The sequence below is a fragment of the Sphaeramia orbicularis genome, unplaced genomic scaffold (assembly GCF_902148855.1).
Source record: "Sphaeramia orbicularis unplaced genomic scaffold, fSphaOr1.1, whole genome shotgun sequence".
Classification (NCBI taxonomy): Eukaryota; Metazoa; Chordata; class Actinopteri; order Kurtiformes; family Apogonidae; genus Sphaeramia; species Sphaeramia orbicularis.
In genome coordinates, this window is record NW_021941612.1 from 200,338 (window position 1) to 222,634 (window position 22,297).

A 22,297-nucleotide genomic window follows, 5' to 3' on the forward strand; every position below is an offset into this window, starting at 1 on the left:
ACCCTAACTAACCCTGACCCTAACCCTGACCCTAACTAACCCTAATCCTGACCCTAACCCTGAACCTAACTAACCCTAACCCTGACCCTGACCCTGACCCTAACCCTGACCCTGACCCTGACTAACCCTGACCCTAACTCTGACCCGGACAATAACCCTAAACCTGAACCCTAACCCTAACCCTGACCCTGACCCTAACCCTAACTACCCTAACCCTGACCCTGACCCTACCCCTAAACCTGACCCTAACCCTGACCCTGACCCTAACCCTAACTAACCCTAACCCTGACCCTAACCCTGACCCTGACCCCTAACCCTGACCCTAACCCTGACCCTGACCCTAACCCTGACCCTGACCCTAACCCTAAACCTGACCCTAACCCTGACCCTGACCCTAACCCTAAACCTGACCCTAACCCTGACCCTAACCCTAAACCTGACCCTAACCCTGACCCTAACCCTAACCCTAAACCTGACCCTACCCTGACCCTAACCCTAACCCTGACCCTAACCCTGACCCTGACCCTAACCCTAAACCTGACCCTAACCCTGACCCTGATCCTGACCCTGACCCTAACCCTTACCCTAAACCCTTACCCTGACCTTAACTAACCCTAACCCTGACCCTAACCCTAACTAACCCAAACCCTGACCCTGACCCTAACCCTAACTAAACCTAACCCTGACCCTAACCCTTAACCTGACCCTAACCCTGACCCTAACCCTGACCTTAAACCTGACCCTGACCCTGACCCTGACCCTGATCCTAACCCTAAACCTGACCCTAACCCTGACCCTAACCCTAACCTAACCTGACCCTAACCCTGACGCTTACCCTGACCCTGACCCTAACCCTTACCCTAACCCTGACCCTGACCCTAACCCTGACCCTAACCCTAAACCTGACCCTAACCCTGACCCTAACCCTGACTCTGACCCTAACCCTAACCCTGACCCTGACCCTGACCTTAACTAACCCTAACCCTGACCCTGACCCTAACCCTAACCCTGACCCTAACCCTAACTAATCCTACCCCTGACCCTAACCCTAACCCTGACCCTGACCCTGACCCTACCTGACCTGGAGTAGGATGTGTGATCTGGTTCTGGTTGGTGTGTGAAAACTTCAGGGGCAGCCAAATGCAAAATGAAGCTAACGTTATAAACCTGCAGTTCCTACAATGTCCACTAGAGTCCTGATTCTATGGGACTGTAAAATGTAGAATTCCTCCTCTTGATTCTAACAGACTCATTCCACAGGTTGTATGAACTTTACGTACGTGATAATCAAGCCCGGATTAACCATATGGGCAACTGGGCAATTGCCCAGGGCCCGCGACCTCTGAAGGGCCCTGGGTAGCTCGGGCATGACGAAAATATCTGGTTATCTTTTGCTTATAAGTGAAACTGTCCGCTGCCCGGAGCCATTGCACTGCACACAAACCCTGCTCCTGCTGTCTGTGACCGTGAGCTGAGACCCTCTCCTCATTGGTCAGTCCAAAAAGCGCATCAGCGGTGACGCAAATCAACATGCGTGCACTGAGCGGGATGTGAGGCGTCAAGAAATACGCGACGTAACGCGAATCAAAACATTGCAAACATGAAGAAGCAGCTAAGTGGGAAGTTTTGTATTGGTCAGATAAGTATTTCTTTGAGAGAAATTGACGGTTTTCCAGATGTTTATAGCAGTGGCGATTTCTCATAGACTGCAAGACCGGCTTCCCCTAAAATGATGAAAATTAAATGGTTAAATATGTTCGGTTGTGTTGACATTTTATTGAATACAAATGCGTTACAACACGTTCATCTCAAAGACGAGTCGTTCAGAATCAGCTTTATCACAAACCAACGGACTCGATGTTGTTCCCTTCTCCTCCATTCCCGTGTCTGTGTTTTCTCCTCCATCTCTGCTCAGTGCATTTGTCCCACAGACTGTGTCCCGTCTCTGGGCTTCAATGGGACTGAATGGAACAGTTTTTTTCATTGCGTCAAAACTGGACGGTAATTGGACTAAATGCCACTATGTTGTCCGCCACCGGACGCCGGGTGTCTTCTGCGGGCGAATGGAGCTGGGGGCGGAGCTCGGACGGGCTGGACGCTAGAATCCCACGTGCTGATTGGAGGATTGGTCGAAAGGCTGAATCCGTTTACATTGACAGCTGTTTTCAATCTACTCCTTCACTGGCACAGTTCAGTTTAATAACGTCGCGCATTCTGCTGTGAAATCAAGAGAGAAAGTACTACGAAATTACTCGTTCATTTTTTGCACTGTAAATAAAAACACACTCATGGACTAACTTGTTTCAATTTAACATAGTTTCAGCGTTTTCTTGTTTCAGTTCCATAATTTAATCATTTCTTGTTCGAGTTTACTATTGTTTTGTAGATAGTTAAATCAGTCATACTGTCGGCTAGGTCGGAGTGAAAGGAACATCTGTAGTTTAAAAAGGCTGAAGTCTGACACCCACAACACAATGAGCCAAGGCAATCTAAGCAGCCCAGCTCTGCTGGATATTGAGAGGACACTGGTCCAGTCCCTGAAAAAGACGCCTACTTGTACGATAAGGTTACTGAGCATTTTCTTAATACTTTTTTTTTTTTTATGTAAGCCGACAGTGAGCTTCCCCTGTCTAAAAGACGAGCAGTCGCCACTGGTTTATAGTATTTAGTATATTTAGTATTAAAATGTTTAACCCTTGCCTTGACATGCCTTGAATTGTGATGTGTTTTCTGTTTAAAAGTTAAACTGGGACCAAAATGTTTATTTTAGCAGATTATACTGCATATATTTATTTTTTCCTTGTGGTGGCTCCATGAAAATGTTGAGATATGTTTATTGTTGAGAGAAAGCAGATTTCCAGATGTTTACATTGCACTTACTTTAACTCTCTTGTTGAATTCTGAGGTGACAAGGGGATTCTGTTTAAAATTCATATCTGATTCTATCAGACTATGTTTGTGTTTTGTCTGTGGGCTTTTTCTTGACGATTCAATACATTTGTGTTGGCAAAAAGTGTTCTTAGATAAATACTGGATACTTTGGAAATGGTTTCTTATTTATTTTTTGTGAAAATGGAGGACACTTCCCTCTCTTTCTAATGTAGTGGATCAATTTTAGATTATACTGATGATGATGATGTGTTTTGTTTTCATATCATCATATGCGAGTGGCCTTGACAAGAGGCTATAGTGGTGCACTTATAGTTCTATGAGCATTTACACATTTGTACATCAAAATGCAATTGATAATAGTTAGATATTGGAGTATGGGGTATGTTTACATATATTCCTGGAACTTATTCTGTATTTTGCCAGATTATAGGGATCCTGGGGTTGTGATGATGGGGCCCTTGAATATTGTTGCCCAGGGTACAATGAAGTGTTAATCTGGCCCTGGTGATAATCATTGTGTTCTGAAAAGAGACAAAGTGGATTTACAGCTGAACTACCAGAAAAAATCACATTGAAGAAATTGTTAACATACAATGCTTGTGTAAAACATAAAAAAAAACATTCAACTGTATGATCAAAACAGTTTAAGTTCATTCAATGACTGACAGCTGAATTATTCAACAGAGTGAACTGCAGTAACACACACCTGCACAATAAACAACATATGACTGGGACCAGTGGTACCAGTACCAGGTACCAGGTAGTACTGAGGTGGTACTGTAACGGTACCGGGTAGTACTGAGGTGGTACTGTACAGTACTAGGAAGTACTGAGATGGTACTGTACCAGTACTAGGTAGTACTGAGGTGGTACTGTACCAGTATCGGTAGTACTGAGGTGGTACTGTACAGGTACCAGGTATACTGAGGTGGTACTGCACCGGTACCGGGTAGTACTGATGGTGGTACTGTACAGGTACCAGGTAGTACTTGAGGTGGTACTGTACCGTACTGGGTAGTACTAAGGTGGTACTGTACAGGTACTAGGAAGTACTGAGATGGTACTGTACTGGTACCGGGTAGTACTGAGGTGGTACTGTACAGGTACCAGGTAGTACTGAGGTGGTACTGTACCGTACCAGGTAGTACTGAGGTTATACTGTACAGGTACCAGGTAGTACTGAGGTTGGTTACTGCACCGGTACCGGGTAGTACTGAGGTGGTACTGTACAGGTACCAGGTAGTACTGAGGTGGTACTGTACCGGTACTGGGTAGTACTAAGGTGGTACTGTACAGGTACTAGGAAGTACTGAGATGGTACTGTACTGGTACCGGGTAGTACTGAGGTGGTACTGTACAGGTACCAAGGTAGTACTGAGGTGGTACTGTACTGGTACCAGTTAATACAAAGGTGGTGCTGTACTGGTATCATGTAGTACTGAGCTGGTATTGTACAGGTATCATGTAGTACTGAGGCGGTACTGTACTGGTACCAGTTAGTACTGAGGTGGTGCTGTTCTGGTACCAGTTAATACAAAGGTGGTAGTGTACTGGTATCATGTAGTACTGAGGTGGTACTGTACTGGTACCCGTCAATACAAAGGTGGTACTCTACTGGTATCATGTAGTACTGAGCTGGTATTGTACAGGTATCATGTAGTACTGAGGCAGTACTTTACTGGTACCAGTTTGTATTGAGGTGGTACTGTACTGGTACCAGTTAATACAAAGTGGTACTGTACTGGTATCACGTAGTACTGAGGTGGTACTGTATTGGTACCAGTTAATACAGAAGTTGTACTGTACTGGTACCCGTTAGTACTGACCAGTGGAAGAGGTTTTCCCAGAAGTCCTGTGTCATCAGTCTGAACAGGGCCAGGAAGGCCCAGCCGAAGGAGTCGTAGCTGGTGTATCCATAGTTTGGGTTTCCTCCGGCCTTCAGACATGTGTACCCTTCAGGACACACCCTAAACACATCGTCATGGTTTTCAATCAGTGGTTGATGTTATTGATGGTTACGTGATGTTCTTGCTCTTGTTCTTCTTAACGTACCCAGCATCAGAACTGTTCCACCACAACAGAGGATCTCTGTGACCAGGCAGGAAGTAGTGGTTCTCTGTCAAAAACACAACCAATGATATCTGCATGTAAATGTGAAGGCCCTTGGGTTAGGGTTAGGGTTAGGGTTAGGGGTTAGGGGTTAGGGGTTAAGGCCCCTGGGCTCCTCCTGGGGGTTAGGGTTAGGGGTTAAAGGCCCCTGGGCTTCTCCTGGGTTAGGGTTAGGGGTTAAAGGCCCCCTGGGCTCCTCCTGGGTTAGGGTTAGGGGTAAAGGCCCCCTGGGGTTCTCCTGGGGGTTAGGTTGGGGTTAAAGCCCCTGGGCGCATCTGGGGGTTAGGGTTAGGGTTAAAGGCCCCTGGGCTTCCTCCTGGGTTAGGGTTAGGGGTATTAAGGCCCTGGGTCCTCCTGGGGTTAGGGTTAGGGGTAAAGGCCCCTGGTTCTCCTGGGTTAGGGTTAGGGTTAAAGGCCCCGGGTTCTCCTGGGGGTTAGGGTTAGGGGTTAAAGGCCTGGGGGTCTCCTGGTAGGTTAGGGGTAAAGGTTAACATTGGCTCCTCCTGGGGGTTAGGGTTAGGGGTTAAAGGCCTATGGGGTCCTCCTGGGGGTTAGGGTTAGGGGTTAAAGGCCCCTGGGCTCCTCCGGGGGTTAGGGTTAGGGGGTTTAAAGGCCTCTGGGGTCCTCTGGGGGTTAGGGTTAGGGGTTTAAAGGCCCTGGGCCTCCTGGGGTTAGGGTTAGGGGTAAAGGCCCTGGGCTCCTCTGGGTAGGGTTAGGGTGTGTGTGTGTGTGTGTGTGGTGTGGGTGTGTGTGATGACCTCAGTTGCTCCAGCTGACTTGGTCTTTGGTTCTTGTGTGACGTTGTTTTGTAGCGGATACACCATTTGTTTTCCACTGGCATTAGTTTGTGATCCAGTGCTGGGTTTTTGTGTTCCATCCAAAAGGTAAGTGTCCGTTTTTGATTGGCAGAACAGAGGCTGTAAGACCCATCCTTTTCAGGTTGGGTCAGTTTGTTGTTTTTGTGGTGTTTTTGGGAGCAGTTAGTGTTAGTGTTAGGGTTAGTGTTAGCTGGCTTCAGTCAGCTGTCTGGGGGGCATATATGTGGGGGTTTGTGGGGTGGCCTGGATGCAGGTTGCTTTGCAAGTCCCACTGGTTAACTGCTTAGAGACACAGCAACCCTATTTTCAGGGTAAGGGTTAGGGTTTGGGTTAAGGTGCAGACACACCAACCCTATTTTCAGCGGTCGGATGTCGTCGGTCAGTCTGCTGAGGTCGGTGACATGAGTCTGTTTGGTGTGTTCTGTTCAATGTCAGTCAATAATGTCGTCTTCAGTCTTTTTGGCTGATTCAACATGGTAATCGTCCATTCCCCATCGTTCTGTCGGACCAGTCTGATTGGTGGAGGGATAGGCCTGGACTAGCGAATGAGTGAAGCAGAAGTGTCCATGTGAATCCAGCTCTGCCAAGGTCCTGCCAACTGTTACTGTCTTCTAGAACAGTCCATTCACTGCTCAGATCAGATCTGAAGGAGTGACAGTCAGTGTTGAATATGGACTGCATTCATTCCATCAAGTCAACACTGTTAGCATTGTTAGCATTGTTAGCATAGTGCCATTTCTCCACATTTTTCACCTGTGACATCTTTCTTCTTCCACCAGTTTATGCGAACTAGAGCTGACAACACCAACCCTTCTGGACTACTGAACACTCTGTTGATAACAATGACTGATGGCAGTGAGTTTTGGGATTTGGTCTAGAGAGATGTTCTGTCATTTTTCGGTCTTAAGTCTCATGCAAAAGCAGAACGTATGCTCAATTCAGTAGTTGATTTGGTGTGTTCTTCACACTTTTTAGACCATGTCGGGGAGACGAGAGCAGACTGATTAGTTGGGCTACCTTTCTGGTGATGATTGGCAGTCGGTGTGTCTTCACACTAAATGTGAGGATTGGAGGTGAGACTTGTAGCACTAACATCAGGATGACTATCCAAGGAGCACAGTCCAGTCAGCGTGGCCACAGTTTCCACTCTGCCTACAGATGTTTTTGGCTTAGAAAAAGAGGCAGATGTGGACCGTGTGCATCGATCCCTGCTGCTTTAACCGAAACCCAGCAAATCTTCTCATCCCATAATAGCAGGTTTACACTATTACACAGACTGTGCTGTTGTCCTACCATGGGCAAGAGCACAGCAGCGCATCAAGGTGAAGGACTCAAATATATGCATTTTTCCGGATCTCAGCTCACGGACGGTAAAAGTCCGTGCAGGCTTCAGTGACATCCTACGTCAGCTCAGGAACATTCCGGACATAAAGTTGGGGCTTGCTGCATCCAGCTCGCCTCTGGGTCACAAGATGGAGTTTACATCACCTGACAAAGCTGTCATTTTTGTGAAAACACTCATAGAGACTTGGCTTTGTTCCTGTGAAGTCTCTGAAGCAGATGTTTGAGTGTCGGAGCCACTGCAGTTATATTACTGTTTGAAACGGTAGTGTTGAAATGACTTTGAATAGCACTGTCTGCAAAAAAGCTTTGATTATTATTTCATTCATTCATTTTCTGAACCCGCTTGATCCTCACTAGGGTCATGGGGGTCGCTTGGAGCCTATCCCAGCTACATAGGGGCGAAGGCAGGGTAGTACCCTGGACAAGTCGCCATTTCATCGCAGGGCTGAACATATAGAGACAAACAATCACTCTCACATTCACACCTATGGGCAATTTAGATTAACCTATTAGTGCATGTGTTTGGATGGTGGGAGGAGCGGAGTACCCGGAGAGAACCCACGCAGACACAGGGAGAACATGCAAACTCCACACAGAAAGGTCCCACCCCCCGTCGACTGGTGTTGGAATCGAACCCAGGACCTTCTTGCTGTGAGGCACGAGTGCTAACCACTGCACCACCGTGTCGCCCCGATTCATTATTCATTCATATGATTATTATGATTATTCATGATTATTATTTCATTATTGTAGAAATGTTTTGTTGATTTGGATAAAACCTGACCTGAGTTTTACAGTGGATAATAAATATGGATCATTGGTTCATACCAGGGTTATTGATGTGCTTTGATAGTCAAAGCCGTTCCATGAGTGGTTGCCATGGAAACTGCTGCTGGCGTTACCATCGGATGTCCATGTTTTGCAGCCATGATGGCAGCAGGACACACTTTTGCCTCAAATTTCCCATGAAGAGCTGCAATCCAATCAGTGCGAAGACGCTAGGCAAAACACCGTCAGGATCATGACATCACCCAGTTTCTTCACCGACTGGATTAGAGCTCCGACGATGGTCTTCAAACCTGAGGAACGGGTGAAGATGAACTTTAAAAAGGAATGAGTCAAAAGAAGGAAAATGAATCCCACTCACTGAAGAAAAAAAAAAAAGAATCCCACCCACTGGTCTTTCACAGAGGAAAGGCTGGAAAACGAATATACTGTTCAGTAGAGTTCAGTAGAGTTTATAGAGTTCAGTAGAGTTTAATAGAGTTCAGTAGAGTTTAGTAGAGTTTACTAGAGTTCAGTAGAGTTAGTAGAGTTTACTTCAGTAGAGTTAATAGAGTTCAGTAGAGTTTAGTAGAGTTACTAGAGTTCAGTAGAGTTTAATAGAGTTCAGTAGAGTTATTAGAGTTTACTAGAGTTCAGTAGAGTTTAGTAGAGTTTACTAGAGTTCAGTAGAGTTTAATAGAGTTCAGTAGAGTTTCTAGAGTTCAGTAGAGTTAGTAGAGTTTAATAGAGTTTCAGTAGAGTTCAGCAGAGTTTAATAGACTTCAGTAGAGTTATAGGTTCAGTAGAGTTTAGTAGAGTTTACTAGAGTTCAGTAGAGTTTAATAGAGTTCAGTAAGTTCAGTAGAGTTTAAAGAGTTTAGTAGAGTGTAGTGGAGTTCAGTAAGTTGGTAGAGTTTAGTAGAGTTAATAGAGTTCAGTAAAGTTCAGTAGAAATAAAAGAGTTCAGTAGATTCAGTAGAGTTCAATAGAGTTCAGTAGAGTTTAAAAGAGTTAGTAGAGTGTAGTGGAGTTCAGTAGAGTTCAGTAGAGTTAGTAGAGTTCAGTAGAGTTCAATAGAGTTTAGTAGAGTTCAGTAGAGTTCAGTAGAGTTTAGTAGAGTTTAGTAGAGTTCAGTAGAGTCCAGTAGAGTTTGGTAGAGTGTAGTAGAGTTCAGCAGAGTTTAGGAGAGTTCAGTAGAGTTTAATAGAGTTCAGTAGAGTTCAATAGAGTTCAGTAGAGTTTAAAAGAGTTTAGTAGAGTGTAGGAGTTCAGTAGAGTTCAGTAGAGCTCCGTAGAGTTCAGTAGAGTCCAGTAGAGTTTAACAGAGTTCAGTAGAGTTTACTAGAGTTCAGTAGAGTTTAGTAGAGTTCGGCAGAGTTTAGTAGAGTTTAATAGAGTTCAGTAAAGTTCAGTAAATAAATAGAGTTCAGTAGAGTTCAGTCGAGTTCAGTAGAGTTCAGTAGAGTTCAGTAGAGTTCAATAGAGTTTAGTAGAGTTCAGTAGAGTTTAACAGAGTTAGTAGAGTTTAGTAGAGTTCAGTAGAGTTTGGTAGAGTGTAGTAGAGTTCAGCAGAGTTTAGGAGAGTTCAGTAGAGTTTAATAGAGTTCAGTAGAGTTCAATAGTGTTCAGTAGAGTTTAAAAGTTTAGTAGAGTGTAGTGGAGTTCAGTAGAGTTTAGTAGAGCTCCGTAGAGTTCAGTAGAGTCCAGTACAGTTTAACAGAGTCAGTAGAGTTACTAGAGTTCAGTAGAGTTAATAGAGTTCAGTAGAGTTTAGTAGAGTTCGGCAGAGTTTAGTAGAGTTTAATAGAGTTCAGTAAAGTTCAGTAGAGTTTAAAAGAGTTAGAGAGTGTAGTGGAGTTCAGTAGAGTTTAATAGAGTTCAGTAGAGTTTAGCAGAGTTCGGTAGAGTTTAGTAGAGTTAATAGAGTTCAGTAAAGTTCAGTAGAAATAAATAGAGTTCAGTAGAGTTCAGTCGAGTTCAATAGAGTTCAGTAGAGTTCAGTAGAGTTTAAAAGAGTTTAGTAGAGTGTAGTGGAGTTCAGTAGAGTTTAGTAGAGTTAATAGAGTTCAGTAGAGTTTAACAGACTTTAGTAGAGTTTAGTAGAGTTCAGTAGAGTCCAGTAGAGTTTGGTAGAGTGTAGTAGAGTTCAGCAGAGTTTAGGAGAGTTCAGTAGAGTTTAATAGAGTTCAGTAGAGTTCAATAGAGTTCAGTAGAGTTTAAAAGAGTTTAGTAGAGTGTAGTGGAGTTCAGTAGAGTTTAGTAGAGTTTAGTAGAGCTCCGTAGAGTTCAGTAGAGTCCAGTAGAGTTCAGTAGAGTGTAATAGAGTTTAGTAGAGTTCAGTAGAGTTTAGGAGAGTTTAATAGAGTTCAGTAGAGTTTAGTAGAGTTCGGTAGAGTTTAGTAGAGTTTAATAGAGTTCAGTAAAGTTCAGTAGAAATAAATAGAGTTCAGTAGAGTTCAGTAGAGTTTAAAAGAGTTTAGTAGAGTGTAGTGGAGTTCAGTAGAGTTCAGTAGAGTTTAATAGAGTTCAGTAGAGTTCATAGAGTTTAGTAGAGTTCAGTAGAGTTCAGTAGAGTTTAACAGAGTTTAGTAGAGTTTAGTAGAGTTCAGTAGAGTTTAGGAGAGTTCAGTAGAGTTTAATAGAGTTCAGTAGTGTTCAGTAGAGTTCAGTAGAGTTTAAAAGAGTTTAGTAGAGTGTAGTGGAGTTCAGTAGAGTTCAGTAGAGTTTAGTAGAGTTTAGTAGAGCTCCGTAGAGTTCAGTAGAGTCCAGTAGAGTTCAGTAGAGTCCAGTAGGTTCAGTAGAGTGTAATAGAGTTTAGGAGAGTTCAGTAGAGTTTAGGAGAGTTCAGTAGAGTCCAGTAGAGTTAGTAGTAGAGTGTAGTAGAATTCAGTAGAGTTCACTAGAGTTAGTAGAGTTTAGTAGAGTTCAGTAGAGTTCAGTCCAGGACCTGATTCAACACTGACCAGGGATAACTGTGATGGTCTTCAGGGCTCGAAGAACTCGGAACGTCCTCAAAGCAGAAACATTCCCTAAATCTACAAACTCTGTCAGATATCTGAAACAGACATGACATCAGCATCAGTTCTCCAGAAGAACACCAAACCACAAACAAAGGCCATAGAGTCAGGTCTAACTATGAGACGGTGTTAAAACAAACGCCACAGAGTCAGGTCTAACTCTGAAACTTTGTTAAAATAAAGGCCACACAGTCAGGTCTAACTATGAGACGGTGTTAAAACAAACGCCACAGAGTCAGGTCTAACTCTGAAACGGTGTTAAAATAAAGGCCACACAGTCAGGTCTAACTAGAGACGGTGTTAAAACAAAACGCCACAGTCAGGTCTAACTCTGAAACGGTGTTAAATAAAGGCCACACAGTCAGGTCTAACTCTGAAATGGTGTTAAATAAAGGCCACACAGTCAGGTCTAACTATGAGACGGTGTTAAAACAAACGCCACAGAGTCAGGTCTAACTCTGAAACGGTGTTAAAATAAAGGCCACACAGTCAGGTCTAACTCTGAGACGGTGTTAAAATAAAGGCCACAGAGACAGGTCTAACTCTGAGATGGTGTTAAAACAAAGGCCACAGAGTCAGGTCTAATCTGAAACGGTGTTAAAATAAAGGTCACTGAGTCAGGTCTAACTCTGAGATGGTGTTAAAACAAAGGCCACAGAGTTAGGTCTAACTCTGAGACGGTGTTAAAATAAAGGCCACACAGTCAGGTCTAACTATGAGACGGTGTTAAAACAAACGCCACAGAGTCAGGTCTAACTCTGAAACGGTGTTAAATAAAGGCCACAGAGACAGGTCTAACTCTGAGATGGTGTTAAAACAAAGGCCACAGAGCAGGTCTAACTCTGAAACGGTGTTAAAATAAAGGCCACTGAGTCAGGTCTAACTCTGAGATGGTGTTAAAACAAAGGCCACAGAGTTAGGTCTAACTCTGAGACGGTGTTAAAATAAAGGCCACAGAGTCAGGTCTAACTCTGAGACGGTGTTAAAATAGAGGTCACAGAGTCAGGTCTAACTCTGAGATGGGTTAAAATAAAGGCCACAGAGTCAGGTCTAACTCTGTGACGGTGTTAAAATAGAGGTCACAGAGTCAGGTCTTACTCTGAGATGGTGTTAAAATAACAAAGGCCACTGAGTCAGGTCTAACTCTGAGATGGTGTTAAAATAACAAAGGCCACAGAGTCAGGTCTAACTCTTTGACGGTGTTAAAACAAAGGCCACAGAGTCAGGTCAAACTCTTAGACGGTGTTAAAACAAAGGCCACAGAGTCAGGCCTAACTCTTAGACGGTGTTAAAATAAAGGCCACAGAGTCAGGTCTAACTCTGACACAGTGTTAAAATAGAGGTCACAGAGTCAGGTCTAACTCTGACACGGTGTTAAAATAGAGGTCACAGAGTCAGGTCTAACTCTGAGACGGTGTTAAAGCCTGTACAGTGGGTCCGTTCAGTCAGTCATACACTCAGATGCATCTACTGTTCAACACTGTCTGTAGTGCAGCAGCTGTTCATAATGGTTTGAAATGGTAATGGTTCCATCCGCTCAGTGCCAATATTAATAATATTAATAATATTAATAATATGGATAATATGGATAATATGAATATAATCCTGATGTGTTTGTGTATTACGCCATGCTGATGACCATGAAGTCCAGCCAGTTCCATGGGTCTCTGAGGAAAGTGAAGTCTCCCAGACAGAAGCCTCTGGACAGGACTTTGACCGTGGCTTCAAACGTGTAGATGCCAGTGAACATATCTGTCCAAGAAAACACAACACATTCAAGGAAGAAGCAGAACACTCAAGAACGTACAAACACCAAAGCGCAGCGCAGAGGTGGGAGGAGTTCAGAGGTGGGAGTGGTTCGGAGGTGGGAGGGGTTCACAAGACAGATTTGATACAAACCAGTCAAATAAATCATAATATTATCATTATATTATTCCATCAAAATATTAAATATGATTAATAAAATAACATAATTTGGCACAAATATCAGACACAAACCAACAGGACCAACTCCCTGTCAGTAAAACTTCATCAACAAATCTAGAGCAGAAGAAAAACTAATATGGTTTGACTGAAAACTGGAAGATGCTGCACTCTCAACATAAACCCCTAACCCAAAACCAGTAAACCCTAACCCTGACCCCAAACCTATCAAAACCCTAACCCTAAACCTCCAGAAGTGGATTTGATGTGTGCTGTATGAACACAGGTGAACATAAATGTTGGGCTGAACTCACTCGACTGTTTTACTCCAGGGTGGAGGATCACTCATGGTCATGAAGACACAGTTTGTCAGGATGGTCACCATGATGAAGAAACTGAAGAATGTGTGGTGGTTAAGAAGAAAACATCCAAGAATTCAAACTACATTCAATGCATTGAGCACAGTTTACATTCTGGAAGAGACGGAACACTCTACTGGTTAGGGTTAGGTCCTGTACCACAGGTCTGGGTTAGGGTTAGGTCCTCTACCACAGGTCTGGGAGCCTGAGGTTCAGTTCTGGTTCTTCTCTGTTCCTTGGACTGTTCTCTGTTGGACTCAGATCTCTGATGTGGTTCTTGGTATCTGCCCCCCCCACACACACACATCACTACTGGTACCACTGTTGCCTTCACACCCCATATTTTCTCTATCTCTCTCAGTTCTTGGTCTTTCTTTTCTTCTGTTCTTTCAGTTCTTGGTTTTCTTCTTCTTGTCCTTCTTTCTTTCTTCCTTTGCTGCTCCATCTATCTCAACCTCTTTTTGCTGATGGTTCTCCTCTCCACTATGTCAGGCTGACTAGACATCACCATCCGTTCAGTCTGGATCTGGAAGTCCCACAGGATCTGGACCTGTTTGTTCTCAATCACCTTTGGGGGTGTCTCCCATCTGGACCCTGGGTCCTCCAGTCCAGGCTGGGTACAGATGGTCCTGTCCACCATGTCCTCTACCTGGTTATGGTGTTCCATGTACGTCTTACCTGGACCATCTGAGACCTGCTGTGATGGACTGCACTGTCTAAGGGGCTTCTGTACTCAGATTACACCTGGAGTCTAGTCAGGTGTGGTAGACCTACACCTGGGGTTTAGTCTGCTGTGGTAGACCCCGGCCTCTATTGCTCTGGTGTTCAGGGCCTGTTCTGGTCCATCTTTAGTCCATCTGTGCTGTCTTTCAGTCCAGCTTTTTTCATCCACTGGTATTTGTTCTCGATATCAGCCACTTCCTCGATCTGTCGGTGGTCCATGCCATGCAGGGGCATGTCCTTCCATGCAGGGGCATGTCCTTCCATGATAGTCCCTGGGGCTCCTCGTCCTTACTGGGCTTTTGTTGTCTGAGGCATTCACTTCTCAGTTGGTCATTGGGTCCATTTTCTGGACAGATTCCTGGAGGTTTGTCATTTCCTCCTGGACAGTAGTTCTGACTCTTACTAGTCCCCCTCCCTCCATGGTAAGGAGCTTTCTTGTCTTGATATCAGTGGCTCGTATCTCTTCCAGTGGATCTCCAGGATCTTATTCCAGTCTGGGTCTCTGATCACTGGTAGGGTACAGGGGTTCATGTCCTGGATCAGCTGACTGTTCAGGACCTGCCTTACCCTCTGGAGGTATTTGGCTGTGACCACTGACCTCTGAGCTGCCTCCTCATCAGTACCATTGACCTGTTGGATCTGCAGGTATCTGTACCTGCCCTGCACATCTGTAATGTTCCCTTCAGGTAGCTCCACCCCTTCAGCTGTGATCACCTGTCCTCTTCTAGATACCATCCACCCACATTTATCGGGTCCAGTGACGTCCCCATGTCTCTGCTGTAGATCCCACTGAGGTGGATCAAGGAGTCCATGTCCCGCTCATTCTTGGCATACAGCTGGATGTCATCCATGTAGAGAAGGTGGCTGATGGTTGGTCCACTTCAGAACTGCTACCCAAGGCCATTCTTAGAGATGATCTGGTTGAGGGGGTTTAGGCCTATGCAGAACAGCGGGGGGGGGGGGGGGGGGCATCTCCTTGATGTATACGCATCAGATGGTAGATGATGTGAAGGTAACAGTGGTCCCAGAAGTGATGGGGGGGGGGGGGGGGGGGGCACTAGGGCAGTGACCCCCAAGCTGAGGGGATGGGACCAGCAGATACCAGGAACAACATCAGAGATCTGAGTCCAAAAAGAACAGTCCAAGGAACAGAGAAGAACCAGAACTGAACCCTCAGGCTCCCAGACCTGTGGTAGAGGACCTAACCCTAACCCTAATCCAGACCTGTGGTAGAGGACCGAGTCTGAAGGAGACACCGTCCAGGTGGGCCGAAAAAGATACACACTCACACACACACACACACAGGTGGAATTTGTCGGGGGGATGGGGGGATCAACTCCCCCCTCTGGTTTCTACTCCATACTTCTGTTGGATATACACTGAACAAAAATATAAATGCACCACTTTTGTTTTTGCTCCCATTTGTCATGAGCTGAACTCCATGATCTAAAACTTTTTCTGTGTACACACAAGGTTTATTTCTCTCAAATATTGTTCACAAATCTGTCTAAATTTGTGTTAGTGAACACTTCTTCTTTGCTGAGATAATCCATCCACCTCACAGGTGTGGCAGATCAAGATGCTGATTAGACAGCAGGATTTTTGCACAGGGTGCCTTAGGCTGGCCACAATAAAAGGCCACTCTAAAATGTGCACTTTTATCACACAGCACAATACCACAGATGTCACAAGTTTTGAGGGAATATGCAGTAGTCATGCTGACTTCAGGAATCTCCACCAGAGCTTTTGCCTGTGAATTGAATGTTCATTTCTCTACCATAAGCCATCTCCAAAGCTGTTTCAGAGAATTCATGAAGAAGACTGTGCGAGGAAAATGGTGGTCACACCAAATACTGACTGGTTTTCTGACCCCCCTGGACCACCCAATACAGTAAAACTGCACATTTAGAGTGGCCTTTTATTGTGGCCAGCCTAAGTTACACCTGTGCAATAATCCTGCTGTCTAATCAGCATCTGGATCTGCCACACCTGTGAGGTGGATGGATTATCTCAGCAAAGGACAAAGGAGAAGTGCTCACTAACACAGATTTAGACAAATTTATGAACATATTTGAGAGAAATAGGCCTTTTGTGTACATAGAAAAAGTTTAAGATCTTTGCGTTCAATTACTTATTCAAACCCCAGTGCAAAAATCCTAACCAACCAGACACTGTCAAAGGCATTCAACCTGTACAGGGGCATGAGGCAGGGGTGTGCTCTCAGCCCATTGTTGTTTGCAATTGCATTAGAACCACTGGCAGAAATGGTGCGTGCAAACAGAGATATTCATGGTTACGATACTGAATACACGTCAAACAAAATATCACTGTACGCAGATGATATTTTATTGTATATAACGAGACCACAGATTTCCATGCCTGCACTGTTAGAGACAATCGAATCATTCAGTTCTTTCTCAGGATATAAGATCAATTGGGGGAAAAGTAAACTAATGCCAGTGCGTTGTAAGAACCCAGACAGTAAACATAAAGAAATTGGTGGGCTGGCCCTCCCAGATTTCACACGCTATTATTGCTTGCTAGCTGGTTGGATATGGAACGAGAGGACTGCAGGCCCTATTCGGTTGGTGCTATTCTCTGTATATCAGTCTCTCTCTCTCTCTCTCACTGTCTGAAAGTGACATTTTTTTGACCCACCCCCACCCGACCCACAGTTTAAGGGTTAGGGTTAGGACGCTCATCACTAACCCTAACCACTGACCCGCTCATCACTAACCCTAACCCTAATCACTGACCCGCTCATTACTAACCCTAACCACTGACCTGCTCATCACTAACCCTAACCACTGACCCGCTCATCACTAACCCTAACCCTAACCACTGACCTGCTCATCACTAACCCTAACCACTGACCTGCTCATCACTAACCCTAACCACTGACCCGCTCATCATAACCCTAACCACTGACCTGCTCATCACTAACCCTAACCACTGACCCGCTCATCATAACCCTAACCCTAACCACTGACCTGCTCATCACTAACCCTAGCCACTGACCCGCTCATCACTAACCCTAACCCTAACCACTGACCTGCTCTCACTAACCCTAGCCACTGACCCGCTCATCACTAACCCTAACCACTGACCCGCTCATCACTAACCCTAACCCTAATCACTGACCCGCTCATTACTAACCCTAACCACTGACCTGCTCATCACTAACCCTAACCACTGACCTGCTCATCACTAACCCTAGCCACTGACCCGCTCATCACTAACCCTAACCACTGACCTGCTCATCACTACCCTAACCACTGTCCTGCTCATCACTAACCCTAGCCACTGACCCGTCATCACTAACCCTAGCCACTGACCCGCTCATCACTAACCCTAACCACTGACCTGCTCATCACTAACCCTAACCACTGTCCTGCTCATCACTAACCCTAGCCACTGACCCGCTCATCACTAACCCTAACCACTGACCGCTCATCACTAACCCTAACCACTGACCCGCTCATCACTAACCCTAACCCTAATCACTGACCCGCTCATTACTAACCCTAACCACTGACCTGCTCATCACTAACCCTAACCACTGACCCGCTCATCACTAACCCTAACCGCTCACCACTGACCTGCTCATCACTAACCCTAGCCACTGACCCCGCTCATCACGAACCCTAGCCACTGACCCGCTCATCACTAACCCTAACCACTGACCTGCTCATCACTAACCCTAACCACTGACCTGCTCATCACTAACCCTAACCCTAACCACTGACCTGCTCATCACTAACCCTAACCACTGACCTGCTCATCACTAACCCTAACCACTGACCTGCTCATCACTAACCCTAACCACTGACCTGCTCATCACTAACCCTAACCCTAACCACTGACCTGCTCATCACTAACCCTAACCACTGACCCGCTCATCACTAACCCTAACCACTGACCCGCTCATCACTAACCCTAATCACTGACCCGCTCATCACTAACCCTAACCACTGACCTGCTCATTACTAACCCTAACCATGACTGCTCATCACTAACCCTAACCACTGACCCGCTCATCACTCTAACCACTGACCCGCTCATCACTAACCACTGACCCGCTCATCACTAACCCTAACCACTGACCCGCTCATCACTAACCCTAACCACTGACCCGCTCATCACTAACCCTAACCCTAACCACTGACCTGCTCATCACTAACCCTAACCACTGACCCGCTCATCACTAACCCTAACCACTGACCCGCTCATCACTAACCCTAACCCTAATCACTGACCCGCTCATCACTAACCCTAACCACTGACCCTAACCCTAACCACTGACCTGCTCATCACTAACCCTAACCACTGACCCGCTCATCACTAACCCTAACCACTGACCCGCTCATCACTAACCCTAACCACTGACCCGCTCATCACTAACCCTAACCACTGACCCTAACCCTAACCACTGACCTGCTCATCACTAACCCTAACCACTGACCCGCTCATCACTAACCCTAACCACTGACCCGCTCATCACTAACCCTAACCACTGACCCGCTCATCACTAACCCTAACCACTGACCCGCTCATCACTAACCCTAACCACTGACCTGCTCATTACTAACCCTAACCACTGACCTGCTCATCACTAACCCTAACCACTGACCCGCTCATCACTAACCCTAACCACTGACCCGCTCATCACTAACCCTAACCACTGACCACTGACCTGCTCATCACTAACCCTAACCACTGACCCGCTCATCACTAACCCTAACCCTAACCACTGACCTGCTCATCACTAACCCTAACCACTGACCCGCTATCACTAACCCTAACCCTAATCACTGACCCGCTCATCACTAACCCTACTGACCCTAACCCTAACCACTGACCTGCTCATTACTAACCCTAACCACTGACCCGCTCATCACTAACCCTAACCACTGACCCGCTCATCACTAACCCTAACCCTAACCACTGACCTGCTCATCACACCCTAACCACTGACCCCGTCATCACTAACCCTAACCCTAATCACTGACCCGCTCACTAACCCTAACCACTGACCCTAACCCTAACCACTGACCTGCTCATTACTAACCCTAACCACTGACCCGCTCATCACTAACCCTAACCACTGACCCGCTCATCACTAACCCTAACCACTGACCCGCTCATCACTCGTACGGACGAACGTCTGCAGCCGCAACTGTACATGTTCAACAATATCTTAATGGATTCAGTTTTTTGTGTGTTTTCAGTCTGAGTTGTCCGTTGGCCATAAATTCTGTCCCATGTTGGTGTGATTAGCCCTTATCCATGGTCCTCAAACTTCATTAGACTGTACCGCAGGTGTGGCCGTCACAGAAAAACAACATATTTCATGCATTTTTAGTTTGAATTACTTAAAAAAAAAAAACCAAACCCCTTCCATTCTATTCTCAGAGGAAAAAAACACACATTTTGCAGAAATCAAACTCTTGGCTTTCTTCACATTCCTATTTTGGATTTACCCTGGTTGGTGTCCAGTAAGTGCTGTAAAGTACTGACATTCCACCTCAGACATTAAATAGTTATAAAACACGTGGTCAGTAATCAACAAACAGATTGGATCAATCAGAGAGCAGTGCTGTGTCATGTGACATAAAGGATATGAGTGGATGAGGATCCTGATGGCAAATGTTCGCAGTGGGCTGAATGGACTGAGCAGGAAACAGGCTGGTTCTGCGTTGAACCGGTACAGGACGTTTCCTTTACCCAGGACGATGAATGTCTGCAGGGTCAGAGGTCACAGGGCAGAGGTCACAGGTCAGAGGGCAGAGGTCAAGGGTTACAGCAACAGGAGTTGAACACAGCTGTTATCAAACACACCTCCAAGATCTGAGAAGGAACTGCTTATGCCCCAGTAAAACCAGAACTAAACTGGGACTAAACCCAGACTGAACAGTTAAAACTGACTCATTAGAACTCTGGTAAAACCAGAATTAATCTGGGACTAAACCTGGACTAAACCCAGTTAAATCTTATCCAGTTAAACCTGACACAGCTCTGATCATAAACTTGATGCTAACTTCCACTTCAACTCCAGGAAAATAATGTTTTCCAAACACTACAATACCCATGAGCCTCAGTATCACTAAATGATCAAAGTCATTGGTCAGATATTGATCAGTAAACAAAGAGACCTTCTGTGATTGGTAGAAGGGATCCAGCTCCTCCAATGGGGTGTTGAGGAGCTCAGGTGGGGGGTCCCCATAGATAAATGGGAGGGGTTACCAGCCTCCAAGTCACTAGCTGGTTTTGGAAGATCCTCCTCTGCCAGCTGTCAATCAGAGACAGCCAATCAGAGAGCAAAAACCTTTTAAAACTAGAAAAGCACTCGTACAGCGCAGACCTCTGCCAAGACAGATCAGTGCCCCCCCCCCCTCCCCATCACCACCAAAACTGTCATTTGTTTCTTTGTGTCAGAATCAACATATACTGAAAATTTATATCAAATCCATCCATAACTTTATGAGTTATCCTGACAAACAGACAGACAGACGAACAGACAGACAGATACACAGACAGACAGACAGACAGATACACAGACAGACAGATACACAGACAGACAAACAGACAGACAAACAGACAGATACACAGACAGACAGACAGATACACAGACAGACAAACAGACAGACAAACAGACAGATACACAGACAGACAAACAGACAGACAGACAGACAGACAGACAGATACACAGACAAACAGACAGACAAACAGACAGATACACAGACAGACAAACAGACAGACAGACAGACAGATACACAGACAGACAAACAGACAGACAGACAGACAGACAGACAGACAGATACACAGACAAACAGACAGACAAACAGACAGATACACAGACAGACAAACAGACAGACAAACAGACAGATACACAGACAGACAGATACACAGACAGACAACAGACAGACAAACAGACAGATACACAGACAGACAAACAGACAGACAGACAGATACACAGACGACAGAACACAGACAGACAAACAGACAGACAAACAGACAGATACACAGACAGACAAACAGACAGATACACAGACAGACAAACAGACAGATACACAGACAGACAAACAGACAGACAGACAGATACACAGACAGACAAACAGACAGACAAACACAGATAGACAGACAAACAGACAGATACACAGACAGACAGACAGATACACAGACAGACAAACAGACAGACAGAGATACACAGACAGACAGATACACAGACAGACAAACAGACAGACAAACAGACAGATACACAGACAGACAAACAGACAGACAAACAGACAGACAGACACACAGACAGACAAACAGACAGACAAACAGACAGATACACAGACAGACAAACAGACAGACAAACAGACAGATACACAGACAGACAAACAGACAGACAAACAGACAGATAGACAGACAAACAGACAGATACACAGACAGACAAACAGATACAGACAGATACACAGACAGACAAACAGACAGACAAACAGACAGATACACAGACAGACAAACAGACAGACAGCAGACAGACAGATACACAGACAATCAGACAGACAGACAGACAAAAAGACAGACAGACAGACATAAAAAGCAATACTGGCAAAAACATCACCTTCTTTGAGGAGGTAAAAATTCATCTCATCTTTGTGATGTTGAAAAGAGGAGCTTGAGTTACTTTGGATTGATTATTGACAGATGAGGGTTAGGGTTAGGAACAGGGTTAGGATTAGGAACAGGGTTAGGAACAGGGTGTACCTCTATGTTCTTTTCCTTCCTCCTCTGTTGCTGTTTCTCCTCTTCTTGGTGTCGTCGTTCAATCTCCTCCAGCGAAGCTGCAGTGAATGGTCTGAAGACCTCTGCACCAACAGGGGGCAGCAGAGGCGCCATGTTAGCATTCTGTCCGAAGGCCCTCCTGCTGTTGGCAGAGACAGACGCCAATCACACACTGATATTCACATTTCCATTTTCACATGGTCAGACCAGGTGGAGGATGCCTTGCTTAGGTGAGGTTCCGTTAAGTATAGTTAGGGTTAGGTTAGGTTAGGTATAGTTAGAGTTAGGATAAGTAAAGTTAAGGTTAAACAGGTGTGTTCACTAAACCATCATTAGCTCACTATTACCGCTGAAGGGTGCACTAAACAGGTGCATTCACTATTGAACCCAGAACGAATGCCTCTGCTCCAGCTGTTTCCAGTCATGTGACAGCATTATGGTTAGAATAAAGAATTATTATGGGATATCTGTGACCCCGGACCTCCTCCCTTACCCTCACCTGTCTGGATGGACCTCCTCCCTTACCCTCACCTGTCTGGATGGACCTGCTCCCCACCCTCACCTGTTCCTGCCTCCAGCT

At 45.3% G+C, this 22,297-nt stretch overlaps 1 protein-coding gene across 1 annotated transcript in view; it reads right to left on the reverse strand.

Moving 5' to 3' along the window:
• LOC115416471 (sodium channel protein type 4 subunit alpha B-like) overlaps window positions 1-21,831 on the reverse strand; it is a 60,126-nt gene extending 38,295 nt beyond the window's left edge. Inside the window, 13 exon segments of the mRNA XM_030130246.1 lie at window positions 4,715-4,859; window positions 4,945-5,008; window positions 7,992-8,012; window positions 8,015-8,082; window positions 8,084-8,165; window positions 8,168-8,242; window positions 10,892-10,983; window positions 12,571-12,697; window positions 13,181-13,272; window positions 19,572-19,690; window positions 20,103-20,188; window positions 20,191-20,239; window positions 21,700-21,831. Coding sequence (XP_029986106.1) covers window positions 4,715-4,859; window positions 4,945-5,008; window positions 7,992-8,012; window positions 8,015-8,082; window positions 8,084-8,165; window positions 8,168-8,242; window positions 10,892-10,983; window positions 12,571-12,697; window positions 13,181-13,272; window positions 19,572-19,690; window positions 20,103-20,188; window positions 20,191-20,239; window positions 21,700-21,831 — 1,152 coding nt within the window.
• Window positions 21,832-22,297: the final 466 nt, after the last annotated feature.